The 19,043-nt window shown below is 43.9% G+C and overlaps 5 protein-coding genes across 7 annotated transcripts in view; all 5 read left to right on the top strand.

The window, feature by feature from the left end:
• LOC308581470 (olfactory receptor 2T27-like) overlaps window positions 1-19,043 on the top strand; it is a gene marked incomplete at its 3' end in the record, with an annotated part of 241,324 nt that overhangs the window by 46,100 nt on the left and 176,181 nt on the right. The gene's annotated exons all lie outside the window — the stretch shown is intronic.
• LOC308581180 (uncharacterized protein) lies at window positions 315-1,138 on the top strand. The gene has a single exon (XM_081183705.1). The coding sequence runs from the start codon at window positions 367-369 to the stop codon at window positions 838-840; it is 474 nt and encodes a 157-aa protein (XP_081039831.1). The 5' UTR covers window positions 315-366; the 3' UTR covers window positions 841-1,138.
• LOC308581249 (uncharacterized protein) lies at window positions 5,039-5,973 on the top strand. Its single transcript, XM_081183779.1, has one exon. It carries the CDS (start codon window positions 5,119-5,121, stop codon window positions 5,560-5,562), a length of 444 nt encoding a protein of 147 aa, XP_081039905.1. The 5' UTR covers window positions 5,039-5,118; the 3' UTR covers window positions 5,563-5,973.
• Window positions 8,136-8,947, top strand: LOC308581182 (uncharacterized protein). Its single transcript, XM_081183707.1, has one exon. It carries the CDS (start codon window positions 8,202-8,204, stop codon window positions 8,661-8,663), a length of 462 nt encoding a protein of 153 aa, XP_081039833.1. The 5' UTR covers window positions 8,136-8,201; the 3' UTR covers window positions 8,664-8,947.
• Window positions 14,609-19,043, top strand: part of LOC308580683 (L-amino-acid oxidase-like) — a 55,357-nt gene continuing 50,922 nt past the window's right edge. For 2 of the 3 annotated variants that reach the window (XR_014004840.1, XM_081182696.1), the window contains exon 1: window positions 14,609-14,783. Coding sequence is in view for 2 of the 3 variants with exons in the window: in XM_081182696.1 (XP_081038822.1) it covers window positions 14,633-14,783 (151 nt within the window). In the remaining variant the exon portion in view is untranslated. The remainder of the gene's footprint in view (window positions 14,784-19,043) is intronic. The other variant, XM_081182697.1, reaches the window with a different exon arrangement.

The following is a 19,043-nucleotide window of genomic DNA, read 5'->3' as shown; positions in this document are numbered from 1 at the left end:
ATGGGAACTGTAGTCCCAAAACATCTGGAGGGCCGAGTTCGGGGGTGCCTGGTGTAGAAAGTAAACTTTCCCGTCTTGGCAACTGGCAGTGGCAGGAACAGTACAGTGTGAGGAAGGCAACTTGCCATGGCTCCCACTCGCTGAGAGGTAAAAAAAATGATGACAAAAAGCTCTGCCTAGATCCGTGATAGCAAGGAATAGGTCATAGTCACATTCAGGGTAACAATGGTTCCTTGGCTACACTGAAGCCAGAGGCGCCCAATCAGCACTCTCCACATAACACCTTCATTTGCATGCCATTGTCTATAAATGCCCATGCTGACAAAAAAATTGAAGGCAGGAGCTTAAGGAGGAAACAAAGAAACAATGGCAGCCAAACAGCAAGGCAAAAAGAAAGCCAGGGTTTCAAAGAAGAAGAACAACGTGCGCAAGAAGCACCCACAACCTAGACGGAATCAGAAGAATCCGAAGAGGCTCCAGGCTCGAAAACAAAATAAGAAGCAGCCTCATTTGAAGCGTCAAGCCAAGAGGACCTCAGGCGCTAAGTCAGGGAGCAGTGGGCAGCCGCGAAAGATCTGTTCCTCAAAGCTCTTTGCTTCCAAAATTCTGCGCCAGTTGCCCAAGGTGCGCATGGAGGCCAAGGCCAAGAATCTGATGAAGACCTTGCTGGCGGACTTGTACAACCACGTGGCGACCCAGGTACAGGCCATGAGCCAGCAAGAAGAGCAGAACCCCATCAGCGGCGACGAAGTCCAAGCCGCCTTGAAGGAGGCCATGGAAAGGGAATTGGCCAAGCACACGGCCGAACAGCCCACCGCCATCCCCACCGAGTGCACTTAGAGAAGCATCCCTCCCCTTCTCCAGCGGCGGCGAGAAAGGAGAGGAGCAAAGGTTGCCCTGAGGAGATCCATATAATACCCAAGAGACTTTAAAAATATCTTGCTGCCTTCCTAAGTCCAAGAAATCCTGTCGTTTACCACTTTAGACATCATCGGACACCGGATGGAGAGGATTGCTATTATGTGGAAAAACCGTGAAAGAAGTGGCTTTCAAAAAGAAAAGAACCACAATTCCAGTAAAGCAGGATTTTAGCAGCTTATTTCACTTCTTCCAATAAATCAGGATTTTTGCAGCTTTATTCCAGTCTAATTGTGTCTTCTTCTGCTTCTCTGGAACTGAGCTTGGGTTTGGGTGATGAGTAAAAATCCAGTTATATAAAATGTTGTTTAGGAAAAGTATTGACTGTGTCATACTAAACAGCAATCAGATGACTGATTAAAAAAAAAAAATCCAAGTGATATTGAAAAAAATGGGGAGGTAAAATTTACAGAAATGAAACAATCTTAATATACTTTTTCTTTGCTTTGAGCAGTTGTTCATTGTTGCAGTTTAATAAGTAAAAAAATTACTGAATATTTACAATTTAACGTACTGTGTTGCGGGGAAGAACCTGTTAGAACTTGAATTTTTTTTGGCCATATTTTAGTGTTGGATATTCACTTATCACTTAATATTTGTTTTAAAAGTCACCAAGTAAATGCTGGAAATGAAGCAATCCAAAGGGTAATGTTTTCATATGTGGTGGACTTGTAAAAATGCAGTAGGCTTTTGGGAAATGATTCACAATGAACTGAAAAAGATGTTGAAAGCTTGGCAGGGGGTTGGACTCGATGGCCCTTGTGGTCTCTTCCAACTCTATGATTCTATGATTCTTCTATGATTCTATGATTCTATGATCCCCCCCAAAGCCTGAAGCGCTGAATCCTGAAGGTTGGGATACAAATTCAATGAAATGAAGCAACAACAACAACAATAACAAACACTCACCTTATGTCAGACAGTTCACTAACCCAAGTGCATTTATAGTGTTCTAGACTTGGCATTGAACATGGGTTTGTGGTGAAAGAATGGCTGTGCTATAGTTAACAATTTCTGAGCGCAGCTACTACTGTCCTCCAGAGGGTGATCCTGAATATCTTTCAAAAGAATGAGTTCTAAAAATAAACATTGGACTCCATCTTTTTTAAAGGCAAAAAGGGACTTGTACATATCAGGAATAGCTTGTGCAATAATGACCCACTTAGACCCACTTTTTTCTCTTGTTTTTAACTTAGACCCATTTTAAGGTGATTTTTTTCTATTTTGCAGGGAAGCTAGTAACACTACAGTGGTACCTCGGGTTAAGTACTTAATTCGTTCTGGAGGTCTGTTCTTAACCTAAAACTGTTCTTAACCTGAAGCACCACTTTAGTTAATGGGGCCTCCCACTGCTGCTGCACCACCGCCATGTGATTCCTGTTCTCATCCCGAAGCAAAGTTCTTCACCCGAGGTACTATTTCTGGGTTAGCGGAGTCTGTAACCTGAAGCGTATGTAACCCGAGGTACCACTGTACTTAGAAGATACTGTGTGCCAGTATCTATAGTCAGCAGAGTTACATCTCAACGCAGTTCCTTCCTTGGAAGCGTCTTCAGGGTTGAAGGTACACACAGTATACCTTATAGGCAATAAACACTCATGGACGCCATAAAGATTCAATCAAGTGCAGAGGTTTACTTGACAGGCATAAAAGCATATTGGTAGCAAATTTATACAGACATTCACCACTGCCATGGTCAAGGATGCTTAGAGTCCAACAAGAGTCCAAGACACTCGCTCAACTTCTCTCACCACAAGACGCAAGCAAGAGACAACAAGTTACACAGAACCACTGTTATCAGTACTTCCTGTCACACTGCAGATGTCCAATGAAGAAGTTCCCACAGAAAACATCCTTGCATAGACAAGACCGTTTCAGTCTTCTTCTGCTTCTTGAAGCTTCTCTGCTCTTCTCTCTTTCTGGAACAAATGATTCTTCTCTCTCACACACAGAGAGAGAATATCCAACAGTTGCAATATCTGAAGAAGTGTGCATGCACACGAAAGCTCATACCAATAAAAAACTTAGTTGCTCTCTGAGGAAGGAATGTTTTTATTATTTAATCCAAGGCATGTTGTTTAAGGGAGAAGAAGGTGACTTTCAAATTGAGCTGGACTTAACTTCTGAAGAAACATCATTTAGGTCTCGGTGTTAGAGGCATGACTGGTTTGCAAGAGGATCTATAGCACCATGCCAACACTTTCGCACATATAGTGGTACCTCGGGTTAAGAACTTAATTTGTTCCGGAGGTCCGTTCTTAACCTGAAACTGTTCTTAACCTGAAGCACCACTTTAGTTAATGGGGCCTCCCACTGCTGCTGCGCCACCGCCATGTGATTTCTGTTCTCATCCCGAAGCAAAGTTCTTAACCCGAGGTGATATTTCTGGGTTAGCGGAGTCTGTAACATGAAGTGTCTGTAACCTGAAGTGTCTGTAACCCGAGGTACCACTGTATTCTGAAAATCTGGAATGAATCAATGCATCAGTTAATTGTACCAAGGTGTGCCTGCACAGGTGCTGAATGCAACAGGTGAGCAACCACCGGCTTGTTCTCTGCAGCTGCCATTGAACCAGACCAAACTCCGCTCTAGTGGTGGAGCCATGGTGGCTGCAGAACCCTGCCATACAGGGCTCTCTTGCTCCACATCCACTTGAAGTCTTCACAGGACTCCCTGAGTATTTTTGTTTGTTGCCCTCCTAGCCTGCTGCCCAGTGTACGTGTGTCCCCACAGCCTCCCAGATCCAGGCCTTTCAGTGACAGATTATTTTTTCTCACAGGCATCTGGGGAAGAGTGTGAAGTCTGGTGTGCTTCTTTCTGTGCTGTGCTGCTGCTAAACTGTTTGATTGTTTAATTTTAATTACAGTGGTGCCTCGCAAGACGAAAATAATTCGTTCCGCGAGTCTTTTCGTCTTGCGATGTTTTTCGTCTTGCGAAGCATGGTCCATAGGGAAATTCGTCTAGCGAAGCAACGCAAAACCGAAAAACCCTTTCGTCTAGCGAGTTTTTCGTCTTGCGAGGCATTCGTCTTGCGGGGCACCACTGTAACATTTATACAGTGGTACCTCGGTTTTCGAACATCTCGGAAGTCGAACATTTCAATTTTCGAATGCCGAAAACCCGGAAGTAAATGCTTTGGTTTTCGAACAAGCTTCAGAAGTCGAACATGCTACATGTCTTCTGCTGAGTGCAAGATCTGGAGACCTAACTGTCGCCTGTTGAGTCTCGGTTTTGGAACGTTTTGGAACTAGAAACGGTCTTCCAGAATGGATTACGCTTGAAAATTGAGGTACCACTGCATTTAGGTTTTTTTTGTCACTTGTACACTGCCCTGCGGGGTGAAGGGCAGTCTAAATTACTGCTACTGCTAATTAAAAAAAAAAACTTTATTATTGTTGCACTATTTATTGTTGAATTTCTGTACCACTGTTTCCAGGGGACTTTACAAATTTCACATGGGATCCCACATCTCAAAACTTTACGTTATAAGTGCTCCAATGTCTCAGATTCATAATAAAGGTTGCCCATTTTTCAACCAGAATCTTGTTCATGAGCCTACAGGCACTCTTCTTATAGGGAAAACCTTTCATGGGATAAATGTGATCCTCTGCCAAAATTAAAGTAGTGGTTAAAGGCACAGTAGTCCGGACTAGTGTGGTGGGGGGAATGGTAGCCCTTCCAAAGACCTGTTTAACTTAGAACACTGTCATTGAAAAGAATCAGCTAGGAATTTATGAAATTTTCTCAACAGGGACTGGAGACACCCACCCATCCCTGGTTTCAAAGCCTGTTTTGATGTAGAGAAAAAAATCACATTCTGGGCATCGTAGCCTGGTTTAAGGAAGATGGAAAGTACACATTTATTTTCTCAAAATTAGCCAGGATTGATTGCGGCAGCAACACCTGAAGGGCCAGATGCCATCGTGCTCTTCAGAAAGTCAACAAACAGTGGCAGTGTCCGACCTCATAACTGGATAGCAGCAGGTCATAGTCATATTCAGTAGTAGGTCATAGTCATATTCAGCATAACAATGGTTACCTGGCTACTCTGCAGGTAGAGAGAGCCAATCAGCACCCTCCATGTAGCTCCTTCATTTGCATACTGTTGTCTATAACTGACCATGTTGCCAAAGGTGTGGTGACATTTGAAGGCAGGGGCTCGAAGCTTCAGAACAGAAGTCAACAGAACAGAACAGAAAAATGGCTGCAAAACAACAAGCGAAAAGGAAGGCTGGGGCTTTGAAGAGAAAGAAGCTCCAGAAGAAATATCAGCAGATCAGAAAAAACAAACTCCAGGACCGTAAACAGAGAAAGTTCCCATCTTGCCTTGAGCATGGGGTCAAGGAGCCACTTGCCAGAAATACTGTGAGCAGTAAGGTGGTGAGAATCTGTTCCCCCAAGCTGTTTACGTCCAAGATGGTGAGAGAGGTGCTAAAGGCATACATTGAGGTCAAAGCCAAGGGCATGGTTAAAAACTTGCTAACGGATGTGTACAACCATGTAGCAACGGAAATAGATCGCTTGAGCCAGAAGAGCCCGTCTGCTACCATCAGCTGCACTGATGTCCAAACGGCCTTGAAGGAGGCTGTAGTAAGGGAGTTGGTGAACCACACGTCTGAGCCCCTCAGGAACGAATGTGCTTAGAGAAACACCCCTCCCCTTCTCCAACAGGGCCAAGAAGGGAGAGGACCAAAAACTGCCCTGAAAAAAGATCCTTAAAACTTGAGAAACCTTTAAAAGACTTTGCTGCCTGAATGTGTCTTAAGAAATCCTGTAATCTAAGATACCAGCTTCACCTCAACAATCTTCATTGTTTGCAACAATTGTTCCATTTATGGGGATGTCGTGAAAGACCATGGGAAAGGAAGCTAAATTTGGACTACAGACTACACATGCCCAAGAGAGTTTTCCATCGCCATCAGCCAGAATCAGCAGAGTTCAGTGAGGAAGAACATAAATCAAAATACATGAGAGAATTGTTTGCGAGCTGGTTTCTGAAAGAAAAGAAACACCGTATATTGTTTGTCCAATAAATCAGGATTTTTAGCAGCCTTATTCACTGAAGTGTGTGTGTGTTGTTTTTAATCTGGGACATTGTCTTGCTGGTTACTGACTGCAAACCTAGTTACACAAAATACTGAAATGTACAAAGGTGTCAGGGTCGTCATATGAAGCAGGAATAAATGGAAGTTCATGAAATGCCTTGAAAATTGTGCAGATCTGATGTGTGAAAACCTTAACAACCCTGCCCCCTCATAAAACGTTAAGGAGAATTCGGCGAAAGCCAATGGGTAGCATTCAACTAATTTTTACTCAGACTAGACCCACTTGAACCATGACTAAGATTCATTAATTGCAGTGGGTCGGAGTAAAACTTAATTAAATGCCACCCACTATTAGCTGCCGCTGGCCTTTCAGATTGCTGCTAGTCATGTAGGAGGTGCTATACAAAACCAAAAAAATGGCAAAGTGGCTATTCAGACAATACACAAAAAATGGAGGTTTAATTTCTTTTTTAAATGGTTATAAAGCTGGCCACTTTCAGGAGGTAAGATTTAACTTCCTAACTGCTTTGCGTCACTCAAGTTCATCTTTGGAATTTTGAAGAATGTGTAATAATCAAATCTTTATGATGTCATTTGGGCCTTTGTTCCAGTCAGTGGCCACCTGCAGATCTGAGAAGACCCCTGTTACAGCCTAGATGATGCTGGAATACAAACACACAGTTTTAGAAGCAATTAGCACAAGGACCCGACTGAATACTCTTGAGTTCATTTCCCCACACAAATTATTAAAATGCTCCTGCTCATCTTGTTTGACTGGAAAGCACAGCCCAAAGCCCTGATGAATTTGCAACTTTTAAGATAATCAGTCCTGTGTAGAAAGTGTCTTGAAACTCTACGCACCTGTTCCAGAATGATCTCTGTCATTAATAACTTGTGTAGCTTAATTCCACTTAAAACCATACATAATAATCACATTTATCATACTTAAGTGCCTTTATCAGCTGCCAGTGTGGGTGACTGCCAGATAAAACCCAGAGCAACCAAAATCCACAATGCTTTACCTTTTCAAAACTAATACTGGTTCCTGGAAATGTTTCTCACGGTTTAGGGCTGCTCTGACTTTGACAAATGGAAATAATATAGCTGGTTTGCTTTTTTTTTTTTTTTAAGGAACGGAGTATGGAAGAAGGGGTGGCATTTCTAGAAGATCTGTCCAAAAGAGCTTTCTGTTAAATAGTGGGTAGACATAGCAGACGACGCAGTGATTTCTCCAAAGAAGCTCTTTATTTGTAAGCTGGAACAGAACTGAACAGCAAACAGCTCAGCCGGCCTGCTTTTATAGGCAGCCGGCTGCCAACATTGTAGCAACAGCAGCCAAGGGTTTGCCACCTAAAGTAACTGACGTGGACCTGAGTGAAAACTATATACACGATACTGCTGGTGGCCAGGGTGAGAACTTCAATACATAACACTTTCCTTCCAGCATGTTGGTGGTAGTTCAGTTTGAGCCCCTTTGAAAACATTAAGAGCTGATTTTCTGAACACTTTTCAATTTGTTCTGCTGCAGCTTTAAGAGGATTTGCGCCCAGCAAACTTTGCCAACCTGGGGCTACCTGGAGAGAGTTGGTGAAAGTTGGCCTTCAGCAACCAGGAAGCACTTGCAAATTGTTGCACACAAAGAATCTTTGAATGGCACTGCAATAGGGGCTGTTGGGAAAGTTGGCTTCTGTCCAGAGATCTGCCTGTTCTGTATTCTACCACCAACAGTGGCAAAATAGGGAGCAGAACCATAGCTGTCAACTTTCCCCTTTTTTAAATAGGATTCCTCGCAAGAAAAGGGAAACGTTGACAGCTATGAGCAGAAGGACTATCCCAGGACCATAGTCTTTAGATACTCAGATTACACACACACTGTTTTGGTGCAGAAACTCAGGTTGTGATGATAAATCAGGTTTGGGGCTAATGGCATATATGTTTATTCCCACAAAACATGCATGGGATGATGAAACCTGGGTGTTGTTTTGTTTTGTTATATAAAAACTGATTTCTGTGGTATAATTAGAAGTGTGAGGTGCAGTTAATATCTGCCAGAAGCCACTGTCAAAACTCACAGCTAGATCATAGTAAGGGTAGGTCATAACCCCGTTCAGGGTAACAATGGTTCCTTGGCTACAGTGAAGCTAAAGGCACCTTCATTGCCATGCTATTGCCTATAAATGCCCATGCTGACAAAAATATGGTGACATTTGAAGGCCGGAGCTTAAGGAGAGCAGAACAATGGCAGCCAAACAGCAAGGCAAAAAGAAAGCCAGGGTTCCAAAGAGAAAGAATGTCAGCAAGAAGCACCAACAAGAGAGACGGAATTGGAAGAAGCTCCAGGCTCAAAAACAGAAGAAGAAGCAGCCTCATTTGAAGCATCAAGCCAAGAGGACCTCAGCCACTAAGTCAAGGAGCAGTGGGCAGCCGCGGAAAATCTGTTCCTCAAAGCTCTTTGCTGCCAAAATTCTGCGACAGATGCCCAAGGTGCGCATGGAGGCCAAGGCCAGGAATCTGATGAAGACCTTGTTGGCGGACTTGTACAACCACGTGGCGACCCAAGTAGAGGCCTTGAGGCAGAAAGCGGAGCAGGCCCAGGCCCTCGTCAGCTGCAACAATGTCCAAACTGCCTTGAAGGAGGCCATGGAGAAGGAGTTGACCAAGCATATGGCTGAACAGCCCACCGCCATCACCACCACTTAGAGAAGCATCCCTCTTCTCCAGCGGCGGCAAGAAAGGAGAGGAGCAAAGGTTGCCCTGAGGAGATCCATATAATACCCAAGAGACTTAAAAAATATATCGCTGCCTTCATAAGTCCAAGAAATCCTGTCATTTACCACTTTAGACATCTCATCGGACACCAAACGGAGAGAATTGCTATGGAAAAGGCACGAAAGAGGTGGCTTTCGAAAAGAACCACAATTCCAGTAAAGCAGGATTTTATTAGGTTTATTCACTTCTTCCAATAAATCTGAATTTTAGCGGTTTTCAAGTGTAATTGTGTCTTCTATTCTCCAGAACTGAGCTTTGGTTTTGGGTGAGGGCTACAAATCTAGTTATATAAAATGCTGATTAAGAAACATATCCACTGTGTGATTCTTAATAACAATCAGATGACTTATTAAAAAAACCCAAGTGATACTATAAAAATGTGGGGAAGGTAAGATTTACAGAAATGAATTTGAATCCCAAATTTAAGACATAAAGCAATGCAACTCACAATACTGAAAATAAAATAAATACCACAATATACAGCAGTGCCTTGGTTTTCGAATGTAATCCGTTCCAGAAGACCGGAATGTTCCGGAAGACTGGAATGTTAGAAAACTGAGGCGCAAAATGAATAGGCATTGGAATGCCTATTCATTCCAATAGGTTTACTATTGACTGATGATAACCTCATTTATATTTTTATTGTAAATTGCAAGTGAATCACAGCAGACAAATGCCATCAAGCAGACAAGCAAATGCATACATTTGCTGAATTTATAGCTGTCATGGTTCATCTTGTTCACAGTCATGTCCTTCATGCTTGATACTTTAAATGTAAGTGAGATGAGTATATTTCTTCCAACTGGTTGATATGGAGGATCTCAAACCTCAGTGCAGCACCAATTCTCACCAAACCTCAATTCTCGCTGCCGTAGTAGCATCCATAAAGAACCTCCTCTTCTCTTTCAGCAGATCTTGACCTCAAATACCTAACAGGAAGGTTTCTGGTTGATTAACAAATATTATTTTCAACATTTTTTTCAATTCATTGTATATCATTTCCCAATATATTTTTACGTTTTCACAGATAAAAAGTAACTTCAGCCTCACACCTCCAACACTCCTTCTAACAGAAGATACATTTTGAATTATTTTTTTGTTTTTTGTCTTTTTCTTTCTTTTTTCTTTGCTTTTCCTTTTTGTTTTCTTTTTCTTTCTGTTTATAGGTGTTGAGATGTATGATTTCTAACTTTTAATTCTTTTCCTGCACTTGACAGAACTGACAGTGAAATCCCGTGCGAACTTCCCCGGGGAGTGAGTTCCATTGAACTCGATGATACTTACTTCCGAGTAGACATGCACAGCTCAATACGAAGCTTAAAATCTGCAAATGCAGCTCTTCCCACTTACCAGACTCACACACGCAACCTGATCAAACATCATGTGGCAACTCAACAGCTCGCACCGAGTAACTTCAAGAGCAAATTGCCTTTAAAAGAATAAACGATTTTAGAACATCTCCTTCCTCTCGGAGCTCTGCGCTGAATCTGGGGAACAGGGCGCTGCTGCAGCGCAACCCCGGCGCACAGCGAGGTCTATGCGTGTGGGCGAGCGCCTTGCCGCTTTGACAGAAGGAAGGCTGCTGGCGCTTCTCTGCCTCTGCAAAAGATCGGCATAAAACGCAAAGGAAATGCGGATGGAGGCACGTAGACCCGTGAATTAGCATACTGCTAATTAGGATTCAGCTAGGGAGAGCCCAAGCATCAGTGTCAGGATGGCCGAGTGGTCTAAGGCGCCAGACTCAAGGCTCATATCCTTCCCAGGCTCTGGGTGTTCTGGTCTCCGAATGGAGGCGTGGGTTCAAATCCCACTTCTGACACATCCTTTTTTTTAAAAAAAAAAGAATTTTTTTTTTGTTCCCCCTCATCCCTCTCTCTCTCCGTAATGGTGGAAAAATCCTCTGTGAAGCCTGAAACATTTATCCCTGTCCTTTTCCGCACAGGATCTTAACAGCGATCCCACTGAGCAGACTCTGAACTTACTTCCGAGCTCACACGCGCCTGCCTGCGAGTCATTTCCGTCCTCGTGTCCCCTGCTGGCTCGCGCTTTGGCGAGGCGGGTTACGGGCAAAGGTGGGGCGGGGAGAGAGAGGGGACTGCCTGCAGATCGGCAGCGCTTTTCTTTCGCCAGCGGAAGAGTGTCCGATCGCGTCCATGCGTTGCATCTTTTTTAAGCGGACACAGAGGTCCCCGGGGAAAAGCCATGCAAGCTTCTTCCTGGGTGCTGCCTGCAGCAAAGAACTGCCTTGCTTTGCAAAAAGACAGACAGAAAGACGATCGATGTTAAGAAATGAGTTTTCTTGTACCTTTCTGAGCTTGCAGAAAAGTCTCCATCACAGTTTTCTCACCTTTATATCACTGCATTTTGTACGTTTTCCAATTCTAATTACACTCATTACAAAATGGCCCAAAATCTAAATAAATATAGAAAGGTAGAATATCTCTCATTACAAGTCTCCAGACAACCCTGCTAGTGAGGTTACTTGCTTACAGTAGTACAGTGGTACCTCAGGTTAAGTACATAATTCGTTCCGGAGGTCCGCTCGTAACCTGAAACTGTTCTTAACCTGAAGCACCACTTTAGCTAATGGGGCCTCCTGCTGCCACTGTGCCGCCAGAGCACGATTTCTGTTCTCATCCTGAAGCAAAGTTCTTAACCTGAAGCACTATTTCTGGGTTAGCGGAGTCTGTAACCTGAAGTGTATGTAACCTGAAGCATATGTAACCTGAGGTACCACTGTATTTCAAATATCGTATAAATTTACTCCAGTCCTTTTGGAATGCTTGATCATGCTGGTTTCAGATTTTTCCTGTCAGCTTTGCCAGTTCTGCAAAGACCATCATCTTCATCTGTCACTCTTCTTTCGTTGGTACTTCTTCTTGTTTCCATTTTTGGGCTAAAAATGCCGCAGTTGTTGCATACATAAACAGTACTTTATCTCCTGTTGGTGTCTCTTCACCAACTATCCTCAATAGAAAGGCTTCTGGGTTTTTTAACAAAAGTATTTTTATACATTTTCTTTAACTCATTATATTGTCAGTACACCTTTCAACCGATGTGCAGTGACTGGGCTCAATTAACTGGTTCTGCCCTGATCCGGCTAGGCGACTGGAGCGCTTTCAGAGACCTTCCAGTCCTGCGTCTGCGCATGCGTGGGTTGCGATTCGGCGCTTCCGCGCATGCGTGTGACATCATTTTGAGCGTCTGCGCATGTGTGAGTGGCAAAACCCGGAAGTGACGCGCTCCATTACTTCTGGGTCGCTGCGGAGCGTAACCTGAAAACGCTCAACCTGAAGCACATTTAACCCAAGGTATGACTGTACAGTGGTACCTCAGGTTAAGTACTTAATTCGTTCCGGAGGTCCGTTCTTAACCTGAAACGGTTCTTAACTCGAGGTACTGCTGTACTGGCTTGCATGAGTGTTACCTCTCCCACCCAGCCCTCTAGTCACTACATAGATAGGACTCTCGACACAGAGTCAGGCAATCAGTCAGGAGCGGATCAGGAGATTCTGGCAATGGGAGGGGTGAAAATATCAACATATGTACCATTTCCCAGAAAGCCTTTACCTCTTTAAAAGTCCACCACAAGTTGTAAACATAGGCGCCGACTCCATGGGGCCTGAGGGGGCCCGAGCCCCCTCAAAAATTCGTTTGGGGGGGCTCTGCCCCCCCAATAATCTCGGGCGCCCCTCCAGCAGAGCGCCACCGCCGCCCCTCCCCCAGCCCAAAATGCACAGGGTCGGGCTGCATGCCTCCTGCCCTCCCTCCCGAGCAAAAGCTCCGCCCAATTTCCTTCGGAGCTGATTAATAGGCGCAGCACGCTCTCCCCTATTCGCTCACGAGGAGGCGGCACCGCTTTATCTGCATATTCATGAGCTTATTTATTATTCATGAGCTTTCCCGCCCCCCCCCCAATATTTTTTATAAGTCCGCGCCCCTGCACAGATACCTCCCTTCACAATTTTCTTTCCTCGCTGCCATCCACCAACAGGGGATGACAGCAGTTCTAAGATTCTCCAAGCTTGCGGGATCTGTTGCTCTTTTTATTACTTATCAGTGATCCACCAGCTGGAGCTAGGTGCACGAGAAAGAAGCTTATAGTTGAATATTTTTGAGCCCAGGTATTTGTTCTGAGTGCCAGAATTGAAGCGAGCTCCCAATTCTTCTATGCAAAATCCACCCCCCTCCTTTCTTTATGTCAGCAGTATAATGCCAGCAGTATAATTGTTGGCAGTATAATTGTTGTTGTTATAATCCTTGCCAATCTACTAAAATTACCCAGAGATCTGTCATGAGATCCTGATTTACCTTTTGCCCATCCCATCTAGCAGACGCAGCTGTGACTCAAGTTCAGCTCCTGAATATGCCTATTTCATTTTTTTTAAAAGGCATAAAGAGAGGAGGTGAGTGTGAGGAATCTCAGTGTGTGTAACATATGTGAGAGTGATGGCTGTAGCTCTGCTCAAAAGCAACTCCACCCTTCAGAAATTATTCCGGGGGGCTCTGGACACCCTGGACGCCTCCAGACTGTCAGTGTTTTATGAGAGGGATTCAAGTAAAAACAGAATAATTTTGGCCTTGTGTGCTTAAAATGGGTTAAAGTGTTGATCACTTCTACCCGGGCAGTTATCTTTCCACAAGGGCCAACATTTGATGCCAAAATCCAGCATCGCCTGAGCTCTGCAAGTGCAGCTTTCTCCCAATTGAAGTGCAGAGTGTTTGAGGACCGGGGCATTCGCAGGGAAACCAAAATGCTTGTTAACAAAGCTATTGTACTACCAACTTTACTGTATACTTGTGAAACACAGACCACTTATAAACGCCATCTCCAACTCCTCGAAAGATTCCATCAATGGTGTCTCCCAAAAAAATTACACATCACTTGAGAAGACAGGCGAATTAATACCAGTGTACTGGAAGGAGCAAAGATCACCAGTGTTGAAGCAATGATTCTTCAACATCAACTTCATTGGACTGGTCATGTTGTGCGGATGCCTGATTATCATCTTCCAAAGCAACTACTCTATTCCGAACTTAAAGTTGGAAGGCCTAATGCTGGTGGTCAACAAAAGAGATTTAAAGACTTTCTCAAGGGAAATCTATTAAAAAAAAAGTAGTATAAACACTAACAACTGGGAAACACTGGCTTTTGAGAGCTCCAGTTGGAGGACAGCCTTTACCAAAGGTGTCATGGGCTTTGAAGATGCTCAGACTCAGGACGGAAGGGAGAAATGTGCTAGGAGGAAGGCACGCTTGGCAAACCCTCACCGTGATCAACTCCCGCCTAGAAACCTATGTCCCCACTGTGGAAGGACATGTGGATCCAGAACTGGCCTCCACAGTCACTCACTGTTAAGACCGTATTCATGGAAGACAGTCTTACTCGGCTACGAGTGATCGCTGAAGAAGATTGTTAGGCTTTGTGGTTGTATTTGGTTTGCGTTTCAGAGCTCCCTGTCCAAGTGTTCTTTGTCTTGCTCCAGACCTTTCTCCACAAAAACCCACTCTTTAAAGCACAGTCGGAGCAAATGGCAATCTGCAGAAAACCCGTTTAATCTGAAAGGTAGGTATGGATAAGCCCTTAGTCTCCATGTTGCCCATGTTGGACCCACCAGGGCAGAGGAGGAGGACAAAAGGAGAACGAGTTGATTTTGTGTGCCATTGCTTCTGGCTCCCCCTACTGTTGGCCTCCCAGTTTTCTCCCTACCAACCCCTATGGCATCCGTCATCCCTGGGGAGACAGGGGCTGTTACCTTCATGCTTTGCTTGTGGGGCTTCCTAGAGACATAAATGCAAACCAAAGAACCAGATATCGAGAAAATTCCAGTTCTTTGATAATTGCTTGATGCATAATTAAAGTGGGAGGAGGAAGAGAAAGTAGGGGAGGAGCCTGCCAAATGCTGAAATCATTCTTCACTCACTCTCCTGTTCTGTTCGCGTATGAGTGTTTATTTGAAAAAGTATTTGGAGCGCCTCGCTTAGCAAAAGAAATGGCCCCAACAAGTTTTGCCCTCCAAGTTCCCAAGGCAAAAGGTATGAGCATCTTCTGTAAGTATAATCCTGGGTAAGATTACATCGCTGAGGTAAATGTCTGATTTTAATCTTATTAATGACATTTCTGATGTCAGATTTCACTATGCTCAACTTTCAGAAACTGTTGCTATTAAGGAAATATGTGGGAGGTTTTCTTATTATTATTATTAGAGTAGCGGAGAGCACAGAATAACAAGCGACAGAGAGAAAATACTGTTTGATATTATACATTTCCAACAAAAGAAACATATGTTAGATAAAAATGTCTTTTTATCTAACAGATGACTGATCAACTATTTGGTGGATTTGACTAATTCAGTATTTGTTCACCAGCATACCTAGTTGTTGATGTTACTGGATTTAGAGAAGGGGAGATGTAAAAATCTTTTGCAAGTTGCTATTAAACAAAAATGCTTTAAATTTATTATTATTCTAATTTGTAAAAGTATATAAAGGAGACCTGGTACTGTGCAAAAGCCCAGCCCACAAGCAAACAGTCTAAGACAAACAAACCCCAAAAGTATTTCCAGTGCAAGATTTTAAAATAATATTCCGCCAAGTTGAATTTCAGAAAGCAAAAGGTGTGGGAAGACAGGGAGGGGGAGCTTGTTGTGGAAAGCTCTATTTTGACTCTTAAGTGTTACCTGTGGGATTTTGCTCTTTTGCAAACTCCCACTCATTTCAGTGGAACCAATGCAGAAAAACCTCGCACCCAACTAATAGTGCATGTCTGCAATGTGAATAGGTGTGTGTCAATCTGAGCTTTTGCTATGGTTTACTACTGTACTACTGTAGTCCTTGCATGAGTAAAAGATCCTTGTATGAGTAAAACCTAATGTGGCATGAGATCTTATCTCAAATGTGTCCTAACACATTGAATAAAGATTCACATGTGTCCTCCAGTTACCCTAAAAGCTAATCGACACCTGCTGCACAGACAAAATGGTAAGATAACTTTAAGAAACAAAGCAGACAAGGAGAACCAGTTTAGTCTTTGCTCACTAGGCTAATATTCTTTCAACTTTTACTTAAGCAGACTAAGCAAAATGGGAACTAGGCAGGGAGTTCCAGAAAGGAACAACACAACAATAGAGCTGTTGGACATAGCTGTCAACCTTTCCTTTTTTTGCGGGAAATTCCCTTATTCCAGCGCTGTTTCGCGCTGCTTCCTGCTGCTATCCCGGATTGTTAGATATCCCGTAGACTGTCCCCGGAACAGGTGAGGCTGCTGATCCCTTATTTTCAAATCTGAAAGTTGACAGCTATGCTGTTGGAATTACAGGAACTGCTCATCTCAAAGTCCCTTCTCCATTAGAATGCATTGGCTAAAATTAGTACGGAAACCCTATGTTACTTAGCTCTCTCCAAGCTCCAACGACGAACTTACTCAGCACTCTCAAGGAACCAACACATGCCTCTCCTTAAGGACACGTATTCCCCTCCCCTTCCATCGCTTGCTTTGTCATAAGTTTGGGTTTTGTGGCAAAATTGTCACATTCACTTTCCGTAGGCGTTTGAGAATAGTAATGGATTACTTCACTCTTTAGACCAATGTGTAGGATTTGCTGCCTGCTTAAACTGTAATTTTGCTGTCCAAAGCAACATTTATATATTCTGTCCCTTTCTCTTCACACAATAAACCGGGTGTGCCAACTCTAGTGGGCTGAGGTGTCATCAGTCCCATCAATATTCCTTAGCAGAAGACCCAGCCCCCGCCCCAAATATTGAAGACAGCATCAAAGGCTCCTTTGAGCATGAGAGCATGAGCATGAGAGAGGAAGAGTTGTGGCCATCAAAGCTGTGCAACACTGGGCAAGGCCTTCTCTCAACAATGTGCCTCCTCCCAATGACACGTGCATGACATCACAGGCGCGTGCGCAACATCTTGCATGTACCACGCTGCTGGCCACCCAGTCTTTGCCCAAGGTGGCACCTCTGCATTAAGGCAAGCTTTGCTTATTTCTTTTGTGTAAGAACTTCTTATAGGCGTAAGGTTATGGGTAAAACAAATATTCATAGCAGACATGTCGGATATCAAGCCTTATCAGAGGTGACCTCGCCACCAGACAAAAGAACAACTCTTATCTCTGCAGCTGCAATCTCTTGGGTGACATGGACGCCGTTAGGCAATTGAATGTGCATGCGTACTCCACCTGTTTACCTCCCACCTGAAGTATATGTGGGTTCAAGCAAGACCCAAGGCAGTGATTCAGCTTAAAGGCTTTACTGAATCATCAAGAGCAACAGACAACTGCATATGTGCATTTCTGAAGGCCTGGGCCACCCTCAACATGATCGGCTGTCTCAACCCCGAAGCTGTAAATCGTAACCCGGAGCTTAAGAGCCAATGCCAGTAACCTAAACTCTGATAATGCAATGTGATTGGATAGGTAAAGGTAAAGGGACCCCTGACCATTAGGTCCAGTCGTGACCAACTCTGGGGTTGCGGCACTCATCTCGCTTTATTGGCCGAGGGAGCCGGCATACAGCTTCCGGGTCATGTGGCCAGCATGACTAAGCCGCTTCTGGCGAACCAGAGCAGCGCACAGAAACGCCGTTTACCTTCCCACCGGAGCGGTACTTATTTATCTACTTGCACTTTGACGTGCTTTCGAACTGCTAGGTTGGCAGGAGCAGGGACAGAGCAACAGGAGCTCACCCCGCCGCGGGGATTCGAACCGCCGACCTTCTGATCGGCAAGTCCTAGGCTCTGTGGTTTAACCCACAGCGCCACCCGCGTCCCTTTACGTGATTGGATATCAGGTATCAAATCAGAACACAGGAGCTCAGAATCCTTAGTCCAGACCTTAATCCAGTTTGCTCAGACAAACACAGACCACTGAATACATGACACTGCCCACCCCTCCATGCAGCTCTGGGCTCTGGCAACCCACGGTACACCACTGCTACTTCCTCCAGATTCTGCCCATGACAAAGTGACACTCTGAAATCCCTCAAGGCATCTCATTTGCCACCTGCACCCAGTTTGTATATGCTTAGAGTTAAAAGAGCTCGAGGAAGTTTTTTCTCCCTCTCTCATAATAGCAGAACTTGGGACAATCCAATGAAGCTGAATATTGGAAGTTTCAGGAAAGAGAAATAAAAACTCTTCTTTGCATAGAGCGTAGTTAAACTGTGGAATTCACTTTTTTTAAAAAATCATTTTTATTAAGTTTCCCATTTTAACAATCCAATCAAACCACACTGAATGTTCCAGATTATACAAATACATATCAAATAGTCCAAATGTTCTGCCTAAATTATAATTTTTTTGTTGGGACTTCCCATGCTCCAAGTTTGGGAGGGGGGGGGCTCTGATCATCTCATATCTCTGCTGCCTTGAATAGTCTTTCCAATAGTTCCTTTAAATCTTCATGTTGTTAACCTTCCTTCTTTCATGGCCTCTGAGTTGTTTCCACAAGGGAGTTGAAATAAGCAATGATGGGAATTCACTTCCACAGGACAGAATGGTGGCTTATTAGCCATGATAGAAATGTTGGAGGCAGTATGCTTCTGAATACCTGGTCCTGGAAATCACAAGTGCGGAGAGCACTGTTGCATTCAGGTCCTGCTTCTTGGTTTCCCACAGGCCTCTGGTTGGTCGCTGTGAGAATAGGATGCCGGACTAGATGGGGCTTTCACCTGATTCAGCAGCACTCCTGCTGGGCTGGGGTGAAGGTAGCTAATGAGTTTCACACCAGGGTGGAAAGTCCAGACAGTTTATTCAGCTATAGCAGGAGGCACAGAATAGGTTAACACCCAAAACATTTGCACAACTCCTTGAAGGCCCCAAAACATCATTACATGTGACGAATGCGTGATCACGTTAACTGTTGGCTACATATGCACATGATCATAGAAATACTGAAATGATTGGCTGATTTCTTCTTCTTCTTCTTCTTCTTCTTCTTCTTCTTCTTCTTCTTCTTCTTCTTCTTCCTCTTCTTCTTCTTCCTCTTCCTCTTCTTCTTCTTCCTCTTCTTCTTCTTCTTCTTCCTCCTCTTCCTCTTCTTCTTCTTCTTCTTCTTCTTCTTCTTCTTCTTCTTCTTCCTCTTCTTCTTCTTCCTCTTCTTCTTCTTCTTCTTCCTCTTCTTCTTCTTCCTCTTCCTCTTCTTCTTCTTCCTCTTCTTCTTCTTCTTCCTCTTCTTCTTCTTCTTCTTCTTCTTCTTCTTCTTCTTCTTCTTCTTCCTCTTCTTCTTCTTCCTCTTCTTCTTCTTCTTCTTCCTCCTCTTCCTCTTCTTCTTCTTCTTCTTCTTCTTCTTCTTCTTCTTCTTC

This window comes from Podarcis bocagei, assembly GCF_964188305.1.
Source record: "Podarcis bocagei genome assembly, chromosome: 2".
NCBI lineage: Eukaryota > Metazoa > Chordata > Lepidosauria > Squamata > Lacertidae > Podarcis > Podarcis bocagei.
Note: the sequence above shows the minus strand (reverse complement) of the source record. Positions and strands in the feature narration are given on the sequence as shown.

What these genes read in the sequence shown, in the direction of transcription:
- LOC308581180 (XM_081183705.1), top strand. Translation starts at nt 367, where the DNA reads ATGGCAGCCAAACAGCAAGGCAAAAAGAAAGCCAGGGTTTCAAAGAAG.
- LOC308581249 (XM_081183779.1), top strand. Translation starts at nt 5,119, where the DNA reads ATGGCTGCAAAACAACAAGCGAAAAGGAAGGCTGGGGCTTTGAAGAGA.
- LOC308581182 (XM_081183707.1), top strand. Translation starts at nt 8,202, where the DNA reads ATGGCAGCCAAACAGCAAGGCAAAAAGAAAGCCAGGGTTCCAAAGAGA.